At 38.3% G+C, this 19,913-nt stretch overlaps 1 protein-coding gene across 1 annotated transcript in view; it reads left to right on the top strand.

The window, feature by feature from the left end:
* LOC137639087 (dnaJ homolog subfamily C member 9-like) overlaps positions 1-19,913 on the top strand; it is a 63,029-nt gene that overhangs the window by 14,084 nt on the left and 29,032 nt on the right. Inside the window, exons 3-4 of the mRNA XM_068371412.1 lie at positions 8,009-8,125; positions 17,375-17,483. Coding sequence (XP_068227513.1) covers positions 8,009-8,125; positions 17,375-17,483 — 226 coding nt within the window. The remainder of the gene's footprint in view (positions 1-8,008; positions 8,126-17,374; positions 17,484-19,913) is intronic.

Raw genomic sequence — 19,913 nt, forward strand, 5'->3', positions numbered from 1 at the left:
ATGAAGTGAGAGCTGTGGCTACTTCAGTGGCCTTCAAACAGAACCGTTCTCTGCAGAGTGTTATGGATGCAACCTATTGGAGAAGCAAGTCGGTGTTCGCATCATTCTATCTCAAAGATGTCCAGTCTCTTTACGAGAACTGCTACACCCTGGGACCATTCGTAGCTGCGAGTGCAGTAGTAGGTGAGGGCTCAGCCACTACATTCCCATAATCCCATAACCTTTTTAACCTTTCTCTTGAATACTTTTTATGGGTTGTACGGTCGGCTAAGAAGCCTTCCGCATCCTTGTTGATTTGGCGGGTGGTCAATTCTTTCTTGAGAAGCGCCGAGGTTAGAGGTTGTGATGAGGTCCTTTAGTATGGGTTGCAGCCCTTTATACTTCAGCACCTAAGAGTCGTTCAGCATCCTAAGAGGACCGCTACGCTCAGTAAGGAAGACGTACTTATTAAAGGCAGAGTAATGGTTCAAGTCGTCTTCCTTACCAGGTACTTATTTATTTTATGTTATTTTTGAATAACTAATAAAATGAAATACGGGATACTTAGCTTCTTTGTTAACATGTATGCTGGTCTCCACCCACCACCCTGGGTGTGAATCAGCTACATGATCATCGGGTAAGATTAATATTGAAAAATGTTATTTTCATTAGTAAAATAAATTTTTGAATATACTTACCCGATGATCATGAATTTAAGGACCCGCCCTTCCTCCCCATAGAGAACCAGTGGACCGAGGAGAAAATTGAGTTCTTGTTGACAAGAAGTACTTGAGTACCTGCTCACAGATGGCGCTGTTGTGTACACCCCCACCTGTATAGCGATCGCTGGCGTATCCCGACCGTAGATTTCTGTCGGGCAACAGAGTTGACAGCTACATGATCATCGGGTAAGTATATTCAAAAATTTATTTTACTAATGAAAATAACATTTTACTGAAATATTGGCTTGAAAGCAAAATGATTAACTACCTTTAAATCCTAAAATTCAAATCTGAGAGAGAGAGAGAGAGAGAGAGAGAGAGAGAGAGAGAGAGAGAGAGAGAGAGAGAGAGAGAGAGAGAGAGAGAGATGCATACATACATACATACATATATATATATATACACAAATAAAAATAGTGTCCTTAATATACCAATAATTTTTAAACTTCTTTGAAATAGGGTATCATAATAAACAAAACAGTTTTCATACAATTTACTTCAAGCTACAGTGATCCCTCGTTTATCGCGGTAGATAGGTTCCAGACCCGACAGCGATAGGTGAAAATCCGCGAAGTAGTGACACCATATTTACGTATTTATTTACCATGTATATTCAGACTTTTAAAACCTTCCCTTGTACGTAGTACTGTTAACAAACTACCCTTTAATGTACAGAACACTTAATGCATGTACTACAGTACCCTAAACTAAAACAGGCACAAATATTAAAGGCGATTTTATATCATGCGTTTCCTAAACGCCAAAAAGCATGATAAAAAATGGCAACCAATGTTTTGTTTACGTTTATCTCTGATCATAATGAAGAAACAAACGCATTTAGTGTACACATCTGTGTATAGGTTAGTTTTTGCATCGATTATATTGATTATACAGTATGTTGATTTTGTTATTACCAATGTTTTACTTAATTTTTCTTAGTACTTCCAAATGAAATGTTTTTCTTTATGACGCCGCCGTTTCAGGCGGCGTCATAAAGTACGCTCCATCTTCGATCGTAATAAACAAACGAAGGCATTTAACGCGCATGATGAAAGTGATAAATAATGATATTACAGTAAAAGCTTTTAGAAAATATGTTATTACAAATATTATTTACCGTATCTATATAAAATCATACATACGTAGCAAAGCAGGAAAACAATTTACGAGAGAGAGAGAGAGAGAGAGAGAGAGAGAGAGAGAGAGAGAGAGAGAGAGAGAGAGAGAGAGAGAGTTGTTTTATGTACGTAAATGTAAATTTTAAACAAAAAAATAGCCCCATTTCATATAAAATAGGTTATTACAAATATTTTATTTTATATTACAGTAGTCTGTATAATACTGTAAAGTTCAGTACAGTATGTTGTTGTTAGTCATGGCGATGAAATTCTCACGAAACAAAAACACGGCATTCGATTCTCTCTCTCTCTCTCTCTCTCCTCTCTCTCTCTCTCTCTTTGTGTTATACAATACAATACATATAGATGAAGAAACTAAAATTAGTTTTCTTTGTGTCAATTAAATACGAAACGAAAAAATTATGCCGAGTTTACATCCATTTCAATCGTTGCTAAAAATACGGCATCCGATTTCATCAGCTAACCACTATTTTTTGGGAAACATCATTTTATTCTAGAAAATTGCTACTCTTTAAATAGTTAATTTCACTTTAAGAAAGCGTGTACTATTGTTTTTAAATTTCGGGTGTGTTTTAAAAATCGAGTATTGTTGACTTTTTGTTTTACTTTTGGCTGTGATCAGATCAGCTGACGTCTAGCTGCCGCTCTTGAGAGCGTACGAATACACTAACAAAGTATCGTTTATACCATTTCTTAACTTATTCAAACCGTCTATACAGTTGATATTACATAAGCATCAATGTGTTATAACCTATCAAATTTTTTTGTTTATTACATTTAAAACAACACACACTCTCTCTCTCTCTCTCTCTCTCTCTCTCTCTCTCTCTCTCTGTGGGCTACTTTTCACTACCTCCCATTCCTTACCCCTCTCTCTCTCTAACAAATGATATCTTTGTTGCTCCTCAAAGTTTCATTTATATTGAAAATCAATCATGATTCAATTTTCCTTACTTTCTCCAATCTCGCACCATCGGTCACATCGCGGTATTTTCGAAATTTCCGGAAAATCCGCGATATATGTATATACATGGGTTATGAAAAAAATCCGCGAAGTGGTGAATCCGCGATAGTCGAACCGCGAAGTAGCGAGGAATCACTGTATAAGTATCATTAATTATCACTGGGATTTGTAATTGGATTAATTTCTTTGTTATGATTTAGCCACAGACGTGTTTAGGAAAATTATATAAAATTGCTTTTATTTAATTTATTTTTCATTTCTAAGGATATAGTAAGTAAAATAACATTAGTAATAACATCATCATTACATAACTAATATTTGGTAAGGTATTTGTTGCTGCAAAAGATGGTTTTGTAAGTTATCTGTCATTTTTTACTATAGGTATAAGATATTCTTTAAAATTTGCTCAAAATTTTTACCTTATCTAAATAATCGTCTCATACACGGAAATATACAGTACATATTGTATAAACACAGTTGATCCTTGGTCTGTGTTCCTTGCGTCGGCTAATATAGTTCTTTAACTCTTCCTTCCCCTCAACTTGATGACAATTAGATAAATGCATATCTTAAATTAGTCAAGGCTGTATTAAAAAAAGAGGGGCTAAGAACAAGCGAAGATGTTGGAGTAGGTACAGTATAGCGAATCTGACCGTTTTTTTTATATGACGTCCCCTTCGAGTATTTGTTGTAAAGCATCTCTTGTAGGACTCCCCTGTGACATATTATACAATTCAACAATGTAAATTTAGTTCTTTCGTATTGAGTAGACAATCTTTCCTTTCAAATGGGTTCTGTTTCAGATGTGGATACCTTTAGTAATTTCTGATACTCCTCTGTGGTTTTTACCCATGTTACTGATGAGGCCGCAAAGGTATATGGGGCCATGGAGGAATATGTAGACTTTAAATGTCGCCAGGGCTTGCAGGAGCTTCTCCATCGACAGAATACCCTCGACCCATAAGGAAGGCCTAAGTGGCCGTAGGGCGTTGTCTTTAGCAGTGTTATCATCTGAAAGTACAATGTCAAAATCACACCGATTAGTACGGATGTAGAGGAGGCTAATGATATTACCCCCATAGTCCAGCCCTGGACTGCCGAAGATGTGCAGCTGATCGGCACTTCTCAGGAGCATCCTTCTACTGTTGAACCAGTGAGCATGGTGGCAGTATCACAGAGCAGAGCAATGGACAGTAAGCATCCTGGGGGACTGATACGCCTCCTGTTCATTGCTTCTTGCCCTCCCTTCACTCAGATTTAACGGCATGGCTGTTGTCTCACCCAACCTCTGAAAAAACCCCTCACCTGGTCAAAGGTGTGGTGCATCTCGTAAGGGATGGATCACCAGGCTTTACAGTCGACTGGGGGCTGAAAACTGGTCATTGACATCTTGGTCCTGAAGGAGATTGTATTACAAACCCTGTTCAAGATAGAGTAGACAATCTTCAAACGAACTGCCTTCTGGAGGAATGACTTTATGCTCTCTCAGGATCTGAGAGGTACATACTTCTACATACCAGTCCATCGGTCTTCCAAGAAGCTCCTCTGCTTCGTCCTTGGGGAGGGTTAGGTATACCAGTTCAAAGTCCTGAGCTTTGGAGTATTGATTGCTTCTCAAGTATTTAATAGTGTTGAAGCTAGTTTCATTTTGGTCTCGCGCAAATGTGATATGTATTAAAAATGCTGTAACGTGATTGTAAACCAACTAGGAAGCGCCTGAAGGCGAGTAGCGGGGCCAACGAATGGTGAACAACAAAAAACTGATAGAATTAAAATTAAGGGCAGGGCTACCTCCAAAGACTTAAAACTCATAGATCTGGTACTTAACTTAGATGGGGAGACATTAGAATCCGACATCGTGCACAAAATCCTTGAGGGTCACACTGAAAACACCGCAGAGAAAACACAACAGCGAACAGCAAGTGCTATGAAAAAGGAGTGACGTCACTAGCGTGAGTTGGGTTGTTGGTAGTGGAGTTCGGAGGTGGGTGTTGAACGGCACCTCGCTGTAACAGGGATATTGAAGAGGAGATATCTAAATGGTGCGAGACATCTGGTTGTGATTTATCACGCCCCAGTATTATTATACCGACACCTTATTAGGTGAGCGAGCTGGGTTCAACCTGGCATTCCTATGCAACTTTTTTCTCTGGTAAATTCATAGCAGTTTTTACCTTAGAAATGATGTAAAAGGAGCATTTCACGGAGCGGCACAGGTGGAGCCCAGAAATAGATTTTTCCTTCGTCAAAATCCCTTTTTTAGGTACCTAGATGATTGGCTGATTCTGTCCTCTTGGAAACTTCTTTATCATTGAAATCCGCTTCTTTCCTTTTGTTACGAGAAAGGTCTCCTTTAACTTTGTTCTCGAGTTCGTAACCAAAACTCAGATCACAGTTGTGCACGACCCTAGGTTAGAGACCAGCTCCATCTCCTCACCCAAGGAAGCAACCGATGATCCGGATGATTTACTTCTTTGCCCTTTGAGGGCACTAATATGCTACCTGAAACATACACAACCTTTCAGACTATAGTTAACAGAGTATCATTGATATAATTTCCTAACTTGCAAAATTTCACATTTTGAGTTGCACTTTTTAACACCAGGCTGTATTTGGTGACTTCTAATTCTGAATTTATCGTCAAATTTAGCGTTTTTGCGTTGTAATAAATTGGCGAATAACAAACATGTGGCAACAAGAGTTGATTGTACTCTTTATTCAAGGGCATTTAGTTATTTTCTAAAAATGAATCCTAGTTTGGTGACTCGGAATTGAAATTAAAAGATTAAGTCCTTCAAATAGTACTGTACTTTTATTATTAATTTCTTGTATATTTTTTAGCTTTTTGAAGATGAATATATTTTGTAGCCATAGTATGTCATATGCTATATTTTTTAAAATTATATTTTGAATGACTTCTTCATTATAAATTGATTGCTTGAATGTATGTTGGAGGCTGTAGCTCTAATTTATTCAATAGTAATTTCTTTAGTGATTTATTTGTTCCTAATTTAAAACTCCCCTAACAGTATAGTAATTTATTTGTGCTAAATTTAGAACTCCCCAAACAGTATATACACATTAATGAACAGAAACTTGTGGAAAAGTGGCCAACAATACTTAGTCTTGTAATAATAAAGAAGTGTGTATAATTTCCTGTATATGAAACTGAATTGCCAACAAAGAAGGTAGTTAGGAGCGAGTTGGATAGGCATTTCTCAGTTGGATGGCTGTTATAGTTTTAGACTGAACCTTGCTTTCACAATGGAGGTAATTTCTTTGTAAATTGACTTCAATGCAAAAATTTAGACAGAGCTGGCTATACCTTTTATAAAGCTAGTTGTAAACACTATGAGAAAAACTTGAGTTGCTAATTGTCAAAAGTCTTTCCCCTTCTATATTGATTATTAATAATATTACTGCCAATTACTTAGCTAGGTTTAAACAGATAGCAGAGGCATCATCTTTTTGAGAGGGATGGCGACTGTTATCAGAAGAAACTTGTAGATATAATTTCCTATTTCTACCAAAGTTTTCATACATAATTAGATTGGATAAGATTTAGTGACCCTTATATAATACAGGGGATTAGGGAGATGTAGAGGTCCATTGGAAATTTAACCTGCTTTGATATGTGGTATGCAGTACTATATATTCCCCTGTGAGCACAAAGAACTGACAGTTGTAGGGGAGTAATCGGGGAGCAGCAAATTAACAAATTCTTTGGATGTCTTCAGTTATGAATACCATGTGACATCTCACTATTATTGTAAAAGTGGAAAGTGTTTTGTTTTATATCTCATGATGTTAATAGTATTGTGAAAGTGGTGAGTTTTTGTATTTTTTTACAGTTGGTAAATTGATAACAATCTTTGTATAATAACACTTCCAAATGTAGTGCATTTTTTTTCCTGCTGTTCAACTTTTATGTTCATCTAACAGCATTTTAACTGTTACCATAGCTTAACATTATTTGAATGGCGATTAAAGAAAATTGAATTTGTATCGTAAGAAATCTTGTAGCTACCAAGTCTCTATCATGCAACACTTTTAATGAGTGGTTATTGTTGTTGAATGGATTCCTGCTCATGTAATATAGGTATACTTGATAAATAAGTTGAGAGTTTTTTGAAAATTATTTATTTTGTAATGCAAGCAATTTATTATTCTAAATTTCTTCATTAACAAAAGTGTCTGTGTATTGGGTAGTTCTCATGATTGAGTGGTTGGCAGTTACTTAAAAGATGAAACTTCTTTTACATCACACATCTTTTCATGGTTGCTTTATCAATAGTTAGTATTTACTAGTCGGCTTGTAATGAAGTGGTTTTATCAATAGCTAGTAATTACTAAGAGGTTGGTGATGAAGTGGCATTTTCATTACCCCTTTTTCATTTTCCATTCTAGTTTGTTCATCCATTTTTAGCTAATCCAATGAATTTAAGACATCGCTGGGTTTGTGTATGGTAAGCATAGAAATACTTTTTGTGATGCACATAAAGGTTTGTTGTAACCTTTCGGAGTCTAAATCTGGAGTTCAAGCACTCTTCAAGCCTGATAGTTTCCAGTAGTGTTTGCAACCTTATTGTTCTTGTGAGCTTTGGGGAGCCCATAGCGCTACTTGCTTAGTCATCTGCAGTCATTGCCTATGATCCTCCCTGCTTCTACCTTGGGTGGTGAGGGGGACTTTGGCACTACCCATATGTGTATTTGGTCAGTATCTAGGAAACTGTCGTGTTCCATGATTTTGTGAGGTACAGTACTTGTTCCATATTTATTGATTTGCTATTGGAAATGAACTTGATAGATGTTGTATGCATCTGAACATTGGAGGTTTGTATTTTGTATTTTTCAATTCAAATAATAAATTTTTGTATCAAAGCATTCATAAATGGCTTATTTTTTTTGGTAATTGACTTGTCTAAGAACCTTTTTTTTGACTGCTTACACCCAAGTCTGTGATGGTTGTTTGATACCTGAAAGAAAATCTTAAGTTTTGACTTGTGAAGGACTTATTGTTATCTTACGCTGTATAACTTATAGATATAGCTAAAGTTAGATGAAAGCATTGAATTTATGCAGCTTAGTAAAGTAAAATAATGTAGGAGACATTTTTTATTTTGATGGGAGAAGATTTAGACAGTGCCTTAAAATTTGAATATGAACCTTTTTTGTACGCTGTTAACTCTTTTTCCAATCCTCAGGAGAGGTAGATGAAGAAAATGCCGGTCCTGAAGACAGAAACTGGGAGGAATATTGGCGACTTCTATTCAAGAAGATAGACATAAAGGATATTAAGAATTTTGAAGATAAATACATAGGTAAGTGTTCATCGTCTGTATTCATCACTTTTCCCTGCCTAGTTTAATGAAGCATCTAATGTTATTTACATCTGTTATTTCTCTGGTTATGGCTCATTTTTCCTGTGCCTACACATACACCAAATATTCTGGCCTATACTTTACACACACTTCTTTTTCCTCATACTTCTGATAACACTAAGATAAAAAATTCTTCTTTGCTCAAGAGGTTAACTACTGAACGAGCTACTTTCCACTTGGTAACAACTCTGCTAGGACACTCTAAAATCAAACCATTGTTGTCTAGTCTTGGGTAGTGCCATAGCCCTTGTACCATGGTCTTGCACTGTCTTGGGTTAGAGCTCTCTTGCTTGGAGGTACACTCAGGCACACTATTTTCTCTTCATTATTTACATATGACAGATCTATTTTAATGTTGTTACTGATCATATGATATGTTATATTTTGATTCATTACTTTTTATAGCTTATATAGTTTATTTATTTCCTTATTTCCTTTTATGACTGGGCTACTTTCCCTGTTGGAGCCCTTTACTTATATGTAGCATCCTGCCTTTTTGAAGTAGGGTTGTAGCTTAATAAGAATAGTAATGATAATAACAATAAGATAAGAGGCATATACTTTCCTGTTAAACTGCTGAGTGTTTCTGTGTGTGTTAAGAGATTAATATTAGTGCTGTCGACACATTTATTGTGTGTGTATGAAGGGGTTGTTAGACTGCAGCTTTTCACATGGTATCAGCTGCATCATATTGATTTTTAAATATTTAACTTAGCCGGTGAATATATAATAGCTGCTGCTCCAGCGGCTCGACAGAAAACACACACAAAAACTCGCGAGCGATCGCTATGAAGGTTGCGGGTGTGCCCACCAGCGCCAACTATCGGCCAGATACCGCATATACATGTAAACAGACCCAATTTTTTCTCTGTCGGCCTTAACGACAAGACGTATCAATACTCGCTGTACAACCTGGAGTTTTCTCAACATATTTGGTGAAGTACTTCCTTTTGGTTTGAGCTTTCGCAGTGCAGGTGTTTTATCTTCAACTTAAATCTTGAACTCGTTTTTGGATAGATTTAATTTTTGATGACTTTGGATTGTTTTTTGGACTTTCTTTGACTTTTAAATGGCCGACCCTTCCCTTAGTACGGAAGTGTGTTTTAGGCTTTTAGCAATTATCTTATCACGTTATAAATTAATTATAGATTTTCCTCTATATATTTTATATCAACCGCCTTTATTAGGCCTCTTCGATTAGCTTTCCATTTATAATAAACATCAAGATAAATTTTAATGATTTGTTTATATGCGACCTTTCCTGAGAGTAGGCGGTCCTAACTTGGAAACCGAAGTTAAACAACGTTGAGCCCTTTCAATCGTAAATAACTTTTACAGAGCAATTGATTTAAAACTTATTAAATGAATATTTTTTAGTAGATATTTTATGAAAGATTTTCTTTGAATAGTCTTCGTACTGTTTCAAAGATGAACTAACGTTTAGTTTATTTATGCTACGCAGTTTGCGCTCTATCGTTACGATAGAGAGAGAGAGAATCACGGTTTCACTTTGCAGAAAGAGTAAATCGATTCTGACGTTTTGTTCATTCTTCTTTCAAAGCTTAAATGTTTTAAATACTATTTTAAAGGAACTTTTTAATTGAAAAACCTTTCAGTTTTTTCCTTTGGTCAAATAACCTGTTTATTGACGAAAGGTAAGTGGGCTCTTCTCTTCGGTGCGAAATCAAGAGAGAGATAGAGACGGAGAGAGAGAGAGGAGAGAGAACGTTCCGATCTTTATTCTCGTCCCAAGCGAGTAACGTTGTTCTCGAGTCAGTCTTTTACTCTCGTCCCTAGTCTCTGTACGAGGAGAAAGGATAAAACGTTTTTAGTTTTTATTCTCGTCCCAAGGCACTTTACGGTGAGAGATTGAAAACGTAGTTTTGAATGAACTAGTGTTTAGTCTCCTTCCCAGCCACTGATCTTTTTATCTTAAAATATTTTTACTGTTTTTTTGCTTGTATTAATGTGCTTACATTATACGACTGATTTCGCAATTACAGTATAACCTTTTGATGAGGGTAGAATTGCGTGCTTCAGGTAGAAATCAGTTTTATTCATACCTAATGTGAATTGTTAAAAAATTCGATTTCAGTGCAATAAGTGCAAAACAGAAAATCGTAGTGATAAAGTGATAATTGCGCAAAGTGTTATCAGTGTTGCGACCGAGGGTTCGTCTGTTCGTGCCTGTCGTTCGCCTAGTCCGAGACCTCTTGCAAGCTCCCAAGCCCAGGGGAGAAGTAATGTCGTACGACTTATGGGTTCGAGAGGACTTGATCAGCGAACAGACGTTCCCTCTATGGTTTCAGGCGTGTCTCATCAACACCGCCCCTACCATAAGACGAGCGAGACGTTTTTCTCCTCGTCATCCGAAGGCTTTTCGCATAAGAAACCGTGGAACAAGGTTTCGAGGCCCTTTAAGCGAAAGTCAGTCCTTTCAGGACAGGTCCAGCGTCCTGGTTTTAACTATTAGGACAGCTCTGACCCTATGCAGTCATCGGAAGACTGCTCGCCGCATAAACAAAAGCGTAACACAGGCTCCGAGAGTCTTTTTGTAGGCAAGGTTTTGCAGTCACAGACGTTACCCTCGTCTCTTACCGCAACCATTCCCGTTGATCCTAAATGGGTTGTACGGCAAGACATGCAGAATAAGCTTGCCTCTCTTATGGAAGACTATTCTGCCGATAAGGTTCACGTTGATCCTAGCCGTTTATCTCATCGAGATCCTGGCCTTCAGCCGCCCAAACGAACCTTTGTGCGTCCTGTTGACGTTGGCGTAGCTAAGTCACGTCAGTCACGATATGTAGAGCCTCACTCGATGCGGTCACGTGTTGGCTTTCAGCCGCATTTGGACGTTAGGCCGCTTCCTAATGCTCCTGTTGACGTTCAGGACGTTCGCCAACCAGCGGAGTTGACTTGTTTTGACGCTGAGCGTCAACTACCGCAGTCTAGAGTTGTTTTGACTGCTCAGACTAGGCAGTCAAAACAGTCTCGAGTGGACGCCGAGCGTCCTCCCGCACCTGTTGTTGTTGACAGTTCACAGACTGTTAAGCAGTTACATGACGTTGCGTCCTGGTCCGCTACTAATGCACCAATGCGTGTGGACTCTGCTTGTCAAGCATTGCCACCACGGCAGGTCTCTCCCTTGCTTGAGACTCGGCTATTGTCGGACAAGGTTCCTTCAGATGAGGAAGTTGCTGTTCCCCCTCCTACTGATATTCCCTTGAGGACTCTGTCAGACGGAGAGGAGCCTAAAGCTGCTTAGCCCTCTATGGACTTTAAATAAATCATGCTGATTTTTAAGGATCTTTGTCCGGATCTTTTTGTAACTGCTGCTCCTCGTTCGCCTAAACGTCAGAGTTTACACTAGGCCTAGCTACTTCGAAGCCGTTGTTTTATAAGCTAGTGCTCTCTCGCTCTTCTAAGAGAGCTTTACGTTTGCTAGGCGACTGGTTTATCACCAGGAGGAGTTTGGGGGAGACAGCCTTTGCTTTCCCTACTTTTAAGCTGGCTTATAGAGCGAGAGTCTGATATGACACGGGAGAAGTTCTCGGCTTGGGAGTTCCTGCCTCTGCCCAGATAGACTTCTCAAACCTCATAGACTCTCCCTGGCGCCTGGCCATGAGACGCTCCAAGATTTTATGGTCGACTTCAGAGCTAGACCATCTCCTGTTAGGAGTTTTTTTCGAACGTTTGAAGTTTTGCTGTACAATTATGTCATGCATAAACAAGGCTTTCAGGGATGGCTCCAATGATCTGACAGCCACGTTCTCTGCAGGAACAAGTCCCTCAGGGATGGCTCCAATGATCTGGCAGCCATGTTCACTGCAGGAGTACGTAAGAGGCAAGTGCGCTCAATGTGTTCATTGTCAAGACAAACTTCACGATGAAGTCTACCAGGCTGTCTTGACAGCATTAATGGAAGGCGACTGGATGGTCTCTCTCGACCTTCAGGAGGCATACTTCCACATTCCTATACACCCGGATTCCCAACCGTTTCTGAGGTTTGTTTACAGGAATGTGGGGTACCAGTTTCGAGCCCTGTGCTTTGGCCTCAGTCCTGCTCCTCTCGTGTTTACGAGGCTCATGAGGTATGTGGCAAAATCCCTCCATCTATCGGGGATCCGAGCCTCCCTGTACTTGGACGACTGGCTTCTCAGAGCATCGTCCAGTCTTCGCTGTCTGCAGGATCTACTTTGGACGTTGAGTCTGGCCAGGGAGTTGGGACTTTTGGTCAACCTAAAAGTCCCAACTGATCCCATCCCAGATTATTCTATATTTGGGGATGGAGATTCGCAGTCCAGTTTTTTTTTTTTTTTTTTTTTTTTTTTTTTTTTTCGGGCTTTTCCGTCTGCCACCGATTAGAACAAGCCCTGCTCGAAGTCCAACTAATGCTGAAAAGAAAACGTTTGTTCAGTCAGGAGTTGGAACAGTCTCGTAGGGACTCTCTCATCCCTGGAGCAGTTTGTCTCACTAGGGAGACTACACCTTCTGCCTCTCCGGTTCCATCTAGCCTCTCACTGGAACTAGGACAAGACGTTAGAGACGGTATCATTCCCAGTCTCCGAACCAGTAAAGGCATGCCTGAAATGGTGGGACAGCAATATCAGTCTGAGAGAGGGACTATCCCTAGCAGTCAAGAACCCAAACCACGTGTTGTTCTCAGACGCGTCGGATTTGGGTTGGGGTGCGACCCTGGACGGTCGGGAATGCTCGGGTCTGTGGACCTCAAGTCAGAAGAGCATGCACATCAACGGCAAGGAGCTATTAGCAGTCCACTTGGCCTTGATGATATTAGAAAGCTTCTTCGAAACTAAGTGGTAGAGGTCAACTCAGACAACACCACAGTTTTGGCGTACATCTCCAAGCAAGGAGGCACACACTCCTTCACGCTGCTCGAGATTGCAAGGGACCTTCTCTTATGGTCAAGAAATCGAGGCATCTCCCTGTTGACGAGATTCATCCAGGGGGACTTGAACGTCTTGGCAGACTGTCTCAGTCGGAGGGGTCAGGTGATACCCACGGAATGGACCCTCCACAAGGACGTGGGCAAGAGTCTTTGGGCTACTTGGGGTCAACCCACCATAGACCTCTTTGCCTCCTCGTTGACCAAAAGGTTACCAATCTATTGCTCTCCAGTCCTAGATACAGAAGCAATCCACATAGACGCGTTTTCTACTGGATTGGTCTCTTCTGGACTTATATGCATTCCCACCATTCAAGATAGTCAACAAGGTACTGCAGAAGTTCGCCTCTCACGAAGGGACAAGGTTGACGTTGGTTGCTACCCTCTGGCCCGCGAGAGAGTGGTTCACCGAGGTACTTCAATGGCTGGTAGACTTTCCAAGAAGTCTTCCTCTAAGGGTAGATCTGTTACGTCAGCCCCACGTAAAGAATGTCCATCAAAGCCTCCCCGCTCTTCGTCTGACTTCCTTCAGACTATTGAAAGACTCTCAAGAGCTCGAGGCTTTTCGAAGGAGGCAGCCAGTGCGATTGCAAGAGCGAGGAGAGCTTCTACCATTAGAGTATATCAGTCGAAGTGGGAAGTCTTTCGAGACTGGTGCAAGTCAGCATCTGTGTCCTCGTCCAGTACCTCTGTAGCCCAAATCGCAGATTTTCTTTTACATCTGATAAAGGTTCGCTCCCTTTCAGCTCCCACGATTAAGGGCTACAGGAGCATGTTGGCTTCGGTCTTTCGACATAGAGGCTTAGATCTTTCCAACAATAAAGATCTCCAAGATCTCCTTAAGTCTTTCGAGACCTCTAAGGAACGTCGTTTGGCAACTCCTGGATGGAACTTAGACGTGGTCCTAAGGTTCCTCATGTCAGACAGGTTTGAGCCATTACATTGAGCCTCCCTGAAGGATCTCACCCTCAAGACACTTTTCCTAGTGTGCTTGGCTTCGGCTAAAAGGGTCAGTGAACTTCATGCCTTCAGTAAGAACATCGGCTTTTCTACAGAAAAAGCCACTTGTTCACTTCAACTTGTTTTCCTGGCCAAAAATGAACTGCCTTCTCGTCCTTGGCCTAAATCTTTTGATATTCCTTGCTTATCAGAGATCGTAGGCAACGAACTGGAAAGAGTATTATGTCCTGTTAGAGCTCTTAAGTTCTATTTAGCTCGTACTAAGTCATTACGAGGTAAATCTGAGGCATTATGGTGCTCAGTTAAGAAACCATCATTGCCTATGTCAAAGAATGCTTTGTCATATTTTATCAGATTTTTTAATACGAGAAGCTCATTCTCACTTGAATGAGAAAGACCGATGTTTGCTTAAGGTTAAGACGCACGAAGTTAGAGCTATAGCAACCTCCGTGGCCTTCAAGCAAAATAAATCTCTGCAAAGTATTATGGACGCGACTTTTTGGAGAAGCAAGTCAGTGTTCGCGTCATTTTACTTAAAAGATGTCCAGACTCTTTACGAGGACTGCTACACACTGGGTCCATTCGTTGCAGCGAATGCAGTAGTGGGTGAGGGTTCTACCACTACATTACCCTAATTCCAATATCCTTTTTAATCTGTCTCTTGAAATGTTTTTTAATATTATTTTTTGGGTTGTACGGAAGGCTAAGAAGCCTTTCGCATCCTGGTTGATTTGGCGGGTGGTCAAAGTCATTTCTTGAGAGCGCCCAGATTAGGGGTTTGATGAGGTCCTGTTGTATGGGTTGCAGCCCTTAATACTTCAGCTCCTGGGAGTCTTTCAGCATCCTAAGAGGATCGCTGGGCTTCGTGAGGAAGACAGACTAATAAGGCAGAGTAATCGTCTAAGTCAACTTCCTTACCAGGTACCTTTATATATTTGGGTTTTGTTATGATATAACTGTCAAAAACTCTAAGCATATACGCTGTAAACTTAATTAACTCTGGTCTCTACCCACCACCATGGGTGTGAATCAGCTATTATATATTCACCGGCTAAGTTAAATATTTAAAAATGATATTTTAATTATAAAATAAATTTTTGAATATACTTACCCGGTGAATATATAAATTAAAGGCCCCCCCCCTTCCTCCCCGATAGAGACCCAGCGGGATGAGAAAAATTGGGTCTGTTTACATGTATATGCGGTATCTGGCTGATAGTTGGCGCTGGTGGGCACACCCGCAACCTTCATAGCGATCGCTCGCGAGTTTTTGTGTGTGTTTTCTGTCGAGCCGCTGGAGCAGCAGCTATTATATATTCACTGGGTAAGTATATTAAAAAATTTATTTTATAATTAAAATATCATTTTATTAAATATGAAAAAAAATGCTTGAGAAATTAATATTCTTAAATAGTTTTGTGGTTGAATAATGATAATAGGACATAAAATTACATGAAAGTAGGTTGCTATATTTATGGAAATTATTCACACAATAAAAATGTCTCGTGTAAAAAATGAATCTCGAGTATGATTTCTATATGTAACTAAAATCACACTGACATTGTTTTGTCTTCAGTAGTCAAATGATGCTTAAAGCATTATCTGGTAATTTAAATACTGTACACAATATTGAAAAATGTATAGGCTAAATCTTTATACAGCAAGTGCAGTGTTCAACTAGAAATACAGTAACGTCTAGGTTAGGAAGTTGATCTGTTCAAAACTAGCAATAAGAGATGGTGCACCTTGATCTACAGTAATTTAAGCTTTATCTCTTAAGAAATTCTACAACCTCAGTGTACCTTTTTCTAATTTTAGTTTTATCTTTGTTAAAACATTCTAAAACCAAAGTTGGTGATCTTGGATCACTGTAGGAGTCTAGTGACATCAGTGCCACTACTGGTAAGTCTTTGCAGCGTCCCTTTGGCTTCTAGCTGCACTCACATTTAGCCTTCTACTATATTTCTCTCTCCACTTACTTTCCATCCATATTCATTTTACTTCTACTTCATTGTGCAACTTTCTCAGCCACCCTAAATTGACTAAAGATTTTAGATTCTATATACCATACTGGTATCAGATTGGACACGGATGCTTGTAGAACCTCGCCTCGCCCAAGCCGTCTTGTTGACGCTGAAGAATAACCTTTAGACCTTTACAGAAATTTTTTTTTATTTGGTATTGGTTTAGGTTGCAAAGAATTCCTTAATTCTTTAGCCCATCAGACTACAAACCATGTAAGACATTGAAGATATTTTGAGTTGCACACCAAATCTCCTCAACCTTATGGTTTTTGGATAGAAACATTAGTAGAGCCTAGATATGGCTACAAATTAAGTGCTCTAATTTAAGATAACCCCTCCGTGGAAATTACCAGAGATATTCTTTTGTAGAAATTTTATTGGTTTAAAAAAGAACATGACTGACTTGAAAGCCAGGTCGTTTTTTATGGAGCACATTGAAGAACATTAGTAGGTTAACTAGGGCACCAGCCACCCGTTTAGTTACTACCGCGAGAGAGTTATGGGGGCCCTTTGACTGGCCAGACAGTACTATATTTGATCCTTCTCTCTGGTGACAGTTAATTTTCCTTTTGCCTACACATACACTGAATAATCATACCTATTCCTTACAGATTCTCCTCTGTCCTCGTACACCTAACAACACTGAAATTACCTAAGAATTCTTCTTCACCCAAGGGGTTAAATCTTCTTGGTAATTGTAGAAGAGAGACTTTAGCTATGGTAAGCAGCTCTTCTAGAAGGACACTCCAAAGTCAAACCATTGTTCTCTAGTCTTGGGTACTGCCATAGCCTCTGTACTGTGGTCTTCCACTGTCTTTGGTAAAAGTTTTCTTGCTTGAGGGTACACTCAGGCACACTATTCTATCTTATTCTCTTCCTCTTGTTTTGTTAGTTTTCATAGTTTTTATACAAAATATTTATTTAAATGTTAGTTTTTAAAATATTTTATTTTTTCTCTTTTCCTTTCCTCACTGGGCTCTCTTCCCTGTTGGAGCCCCTGGGCTTATAGCATCCTGCTTTCCCAACTAGGGGTGTAGCTTAGCAAGTAATAATAATAAAAAGGATAACAATAGTAATAATAATAATTGACTCAGGTTTGTGTAGTTAGGAAAAACCCAAATTACTTCTAAATTGGTCATATTTGCTTATCAAACTTTTGAAAAGGTGTGAATTTCCTGAAGAATGCTTTGTAAAATGTTAAAGTTTTTTAAGGTGTGATGGGGTAAAATTTATGATATTGATAGTGGTTCTGGTGTAGGAAAAACTTTTATCTCTGATTGTGTAATCTTTCTTTTAAAGGGTCTGATGAAGAACTGAATGATTTAAAGCAGGCATACATTGATGGAAAGGGGGACATGGAACATATCATAAATTCGGTTTTGTGTTGCACTCATGATGATGAAGACAGGTAAGTTTGATGTTGAAAATTACTTTGTAATTAATTATCTATCTCTTGATCTCTGTCAGGGGCATTTAATTTTGTTGAATAAAATTTTTTATTTTGCCATGATTTTTCAAAGTATAGATTCAGAAATTAATTTCTCTCCATATTTGCTTATATATACTGTAGCGATAATTGTTTACACTACAGAATTTTTTTTTTTATAATTTGAAATTACTTTGTGAGATTTTCTTAATTTATAGTTACAAGAAGAGCAAAAAGCTTTAAAACAAATTAAGGTAGGATGCATCATAAGTTATCTATACTGATTCAAGAAGTGCCATAGTGGTCCTAAGAGGTTATTTTAGTGGTTTCTGGATTTATTAGCAATTGGTGGACTGTTGTATATACAAGAGAATTGTTTTGATCATAATCTGCGTTCTCTTTGCATCTCATACTAGGAAGATTTGTTATTTAGAGTATCTTGTGAGGAGTGTGTAGATCTCATTATTCCTCTCTTGGGAGTATGTTTCATGATAAGATTAAGGTTCAAAGTGTAAAAGAAACTTCTTAGTAAACAGGAACTCCAGAGAATGCAAGGCTACTTGTTTATAGTTGGAATGCCACCAACTATAAACCACCACCTCTAAAGTGTAGGAGTCAGCAATATAAACATCAGAGGAGATTTATAAATTAATGTTATTTTAATATTAAACTTTTTTTTTTTTTTTTTTATAATATACCCACCTAATGTTCATAATACATGCCAACCCTTGTCCCCACTGACATGAGTCTTTTTATTGTTTATATATAACATATCTGTTTTTGACGTTGTTAATAGTTTACTGTATATAGGACACATATGTTTTGATGCTGTTACTGTTTTTAGAATGATATATTGTTAATTCATTCTCATCATTTATTTCCTTTCCTCACTGGGCTATTTTTCCCTGTTGGAGCCCTTGGGTTTATAGCATCTTGCTTTTCCAACGAGGGTTGTAGCTTGGCTAGTAATAATAATAATAATAATAATTATAATAATAATAATAATAATAAAGAGGATAGGGAAGTATTTTCACTTTGAGACTAAAAAAGTGATATAACATGAGCAGCATATTATTGTTGTTATATGCTTGTAATTCTCATTGCTCTTCTAGAGGCATTAGTATATTTGAAGGTAAGAAAACAGGATATTTCTTAATTTTAAGACAATGTTGACATTCCAAACTTCCAGAGATGAAAGCAATAAGAACATCAGCCGAGTTATTGAAATAAGGGATTTTGTAACTAATTTATTTTAACAAGACGTTGAACTTTATCATATTTGATTTGATACTTAATCTAATTTTCAATTTATACTTGATCAAAACTTTGAGCACTGAATGGTCACTGAAATCCTTATAGGGTGTTCATATTTTCTGCATAATTTTGATATTTTTATTTCTATACTTGATTGATGTTAATATACATGACAACCTTCTTCCCTACTGACTAGTGATATCAAGGAATAGGGAACACTTGCAACTTCGAAACTGAAGAATTGGTAACTCCTAGCTTGCTACTTATCATAATGGCTAGATTGTCATTACTTCACTTGGGGTTTGCATCTTCAGAAAGGAAAGAAAATGGGAATTATTTTTTTATTAATTTTTTTGAGGAAAACATTAATAAAGAGAGCTTCTGGTGAAAAAAGCATTATGAACATCAGGTGAGTATAGAAATTAAAATTTTTATAAAAATTGTTTTAAGCTCTTCTCATATATTTGTAGATAAGGATACCCAGCATTAAATTGGCTTTTTCAATATTAATCTTACCCGATGATCATGTAGCTGTCAACTCTGTTGCCCGACAGAAATCTACGGTCGGGATACGCCAGCGATCGCTATACAGGTGGGGGTGTACACAACAGCGCCATCTGTGAGCAGGTACTCAAGTACTTCTTGTCAACAAGAACTCAATTTTTCCTCTGTCGTGCCTCCGGCTAGACCTACTTGGATACGCTGTTGATTCTGGAGTTATTGTTCACGATTTGGTGATGTATTTGCTCTAGAGTTTAGCCTTCGCTATTCAGGAAGCTTTATCATTAGCTTAGCAAGCTTTTGGAATTAATTTGATTTAATTATGGTGACGAAGAGAGTATGGACTCTCTCTCACTTTTAAATGGCCGACCCTTCCCTTAGATAGGAAGTGTTGGTGTCGAAGAGAGTATAGACACTTTCATTTTTTATTTTATATCTCTCCGCCATTTATAGGCCTCTTCGATTAACTTTCCTTTTATTATAAACTTATAAAAATTATTTTTTTATGTTTGTTTATATGCGACCTTTCCTAATAGTAGGCGGTCCTTACTTGGAACCGAAGTTAATTAACATTGAGCTCGTCATATCGTTTTTCCTGTTAAGAATTTATGCTATTTTAATTTTAATGTTTTTGAAAGAATTTCTTTGATAAGTCTC

This window comes from Palaemon carinicauda, chromosome 4 (genome assembly GCF_036898095.1).
Source record: "Palaemon carinicauda isolate YSFRI2023 chromosome 4, ASM3689809v2, whole genome shotgun sequence".
Lineage (NCBI taxonomy): Eukaryota > Metazoa > Arthropoda > Malacostraca > Decapoda > Palaemonidae > Palaemon > Palaemon carinicauda.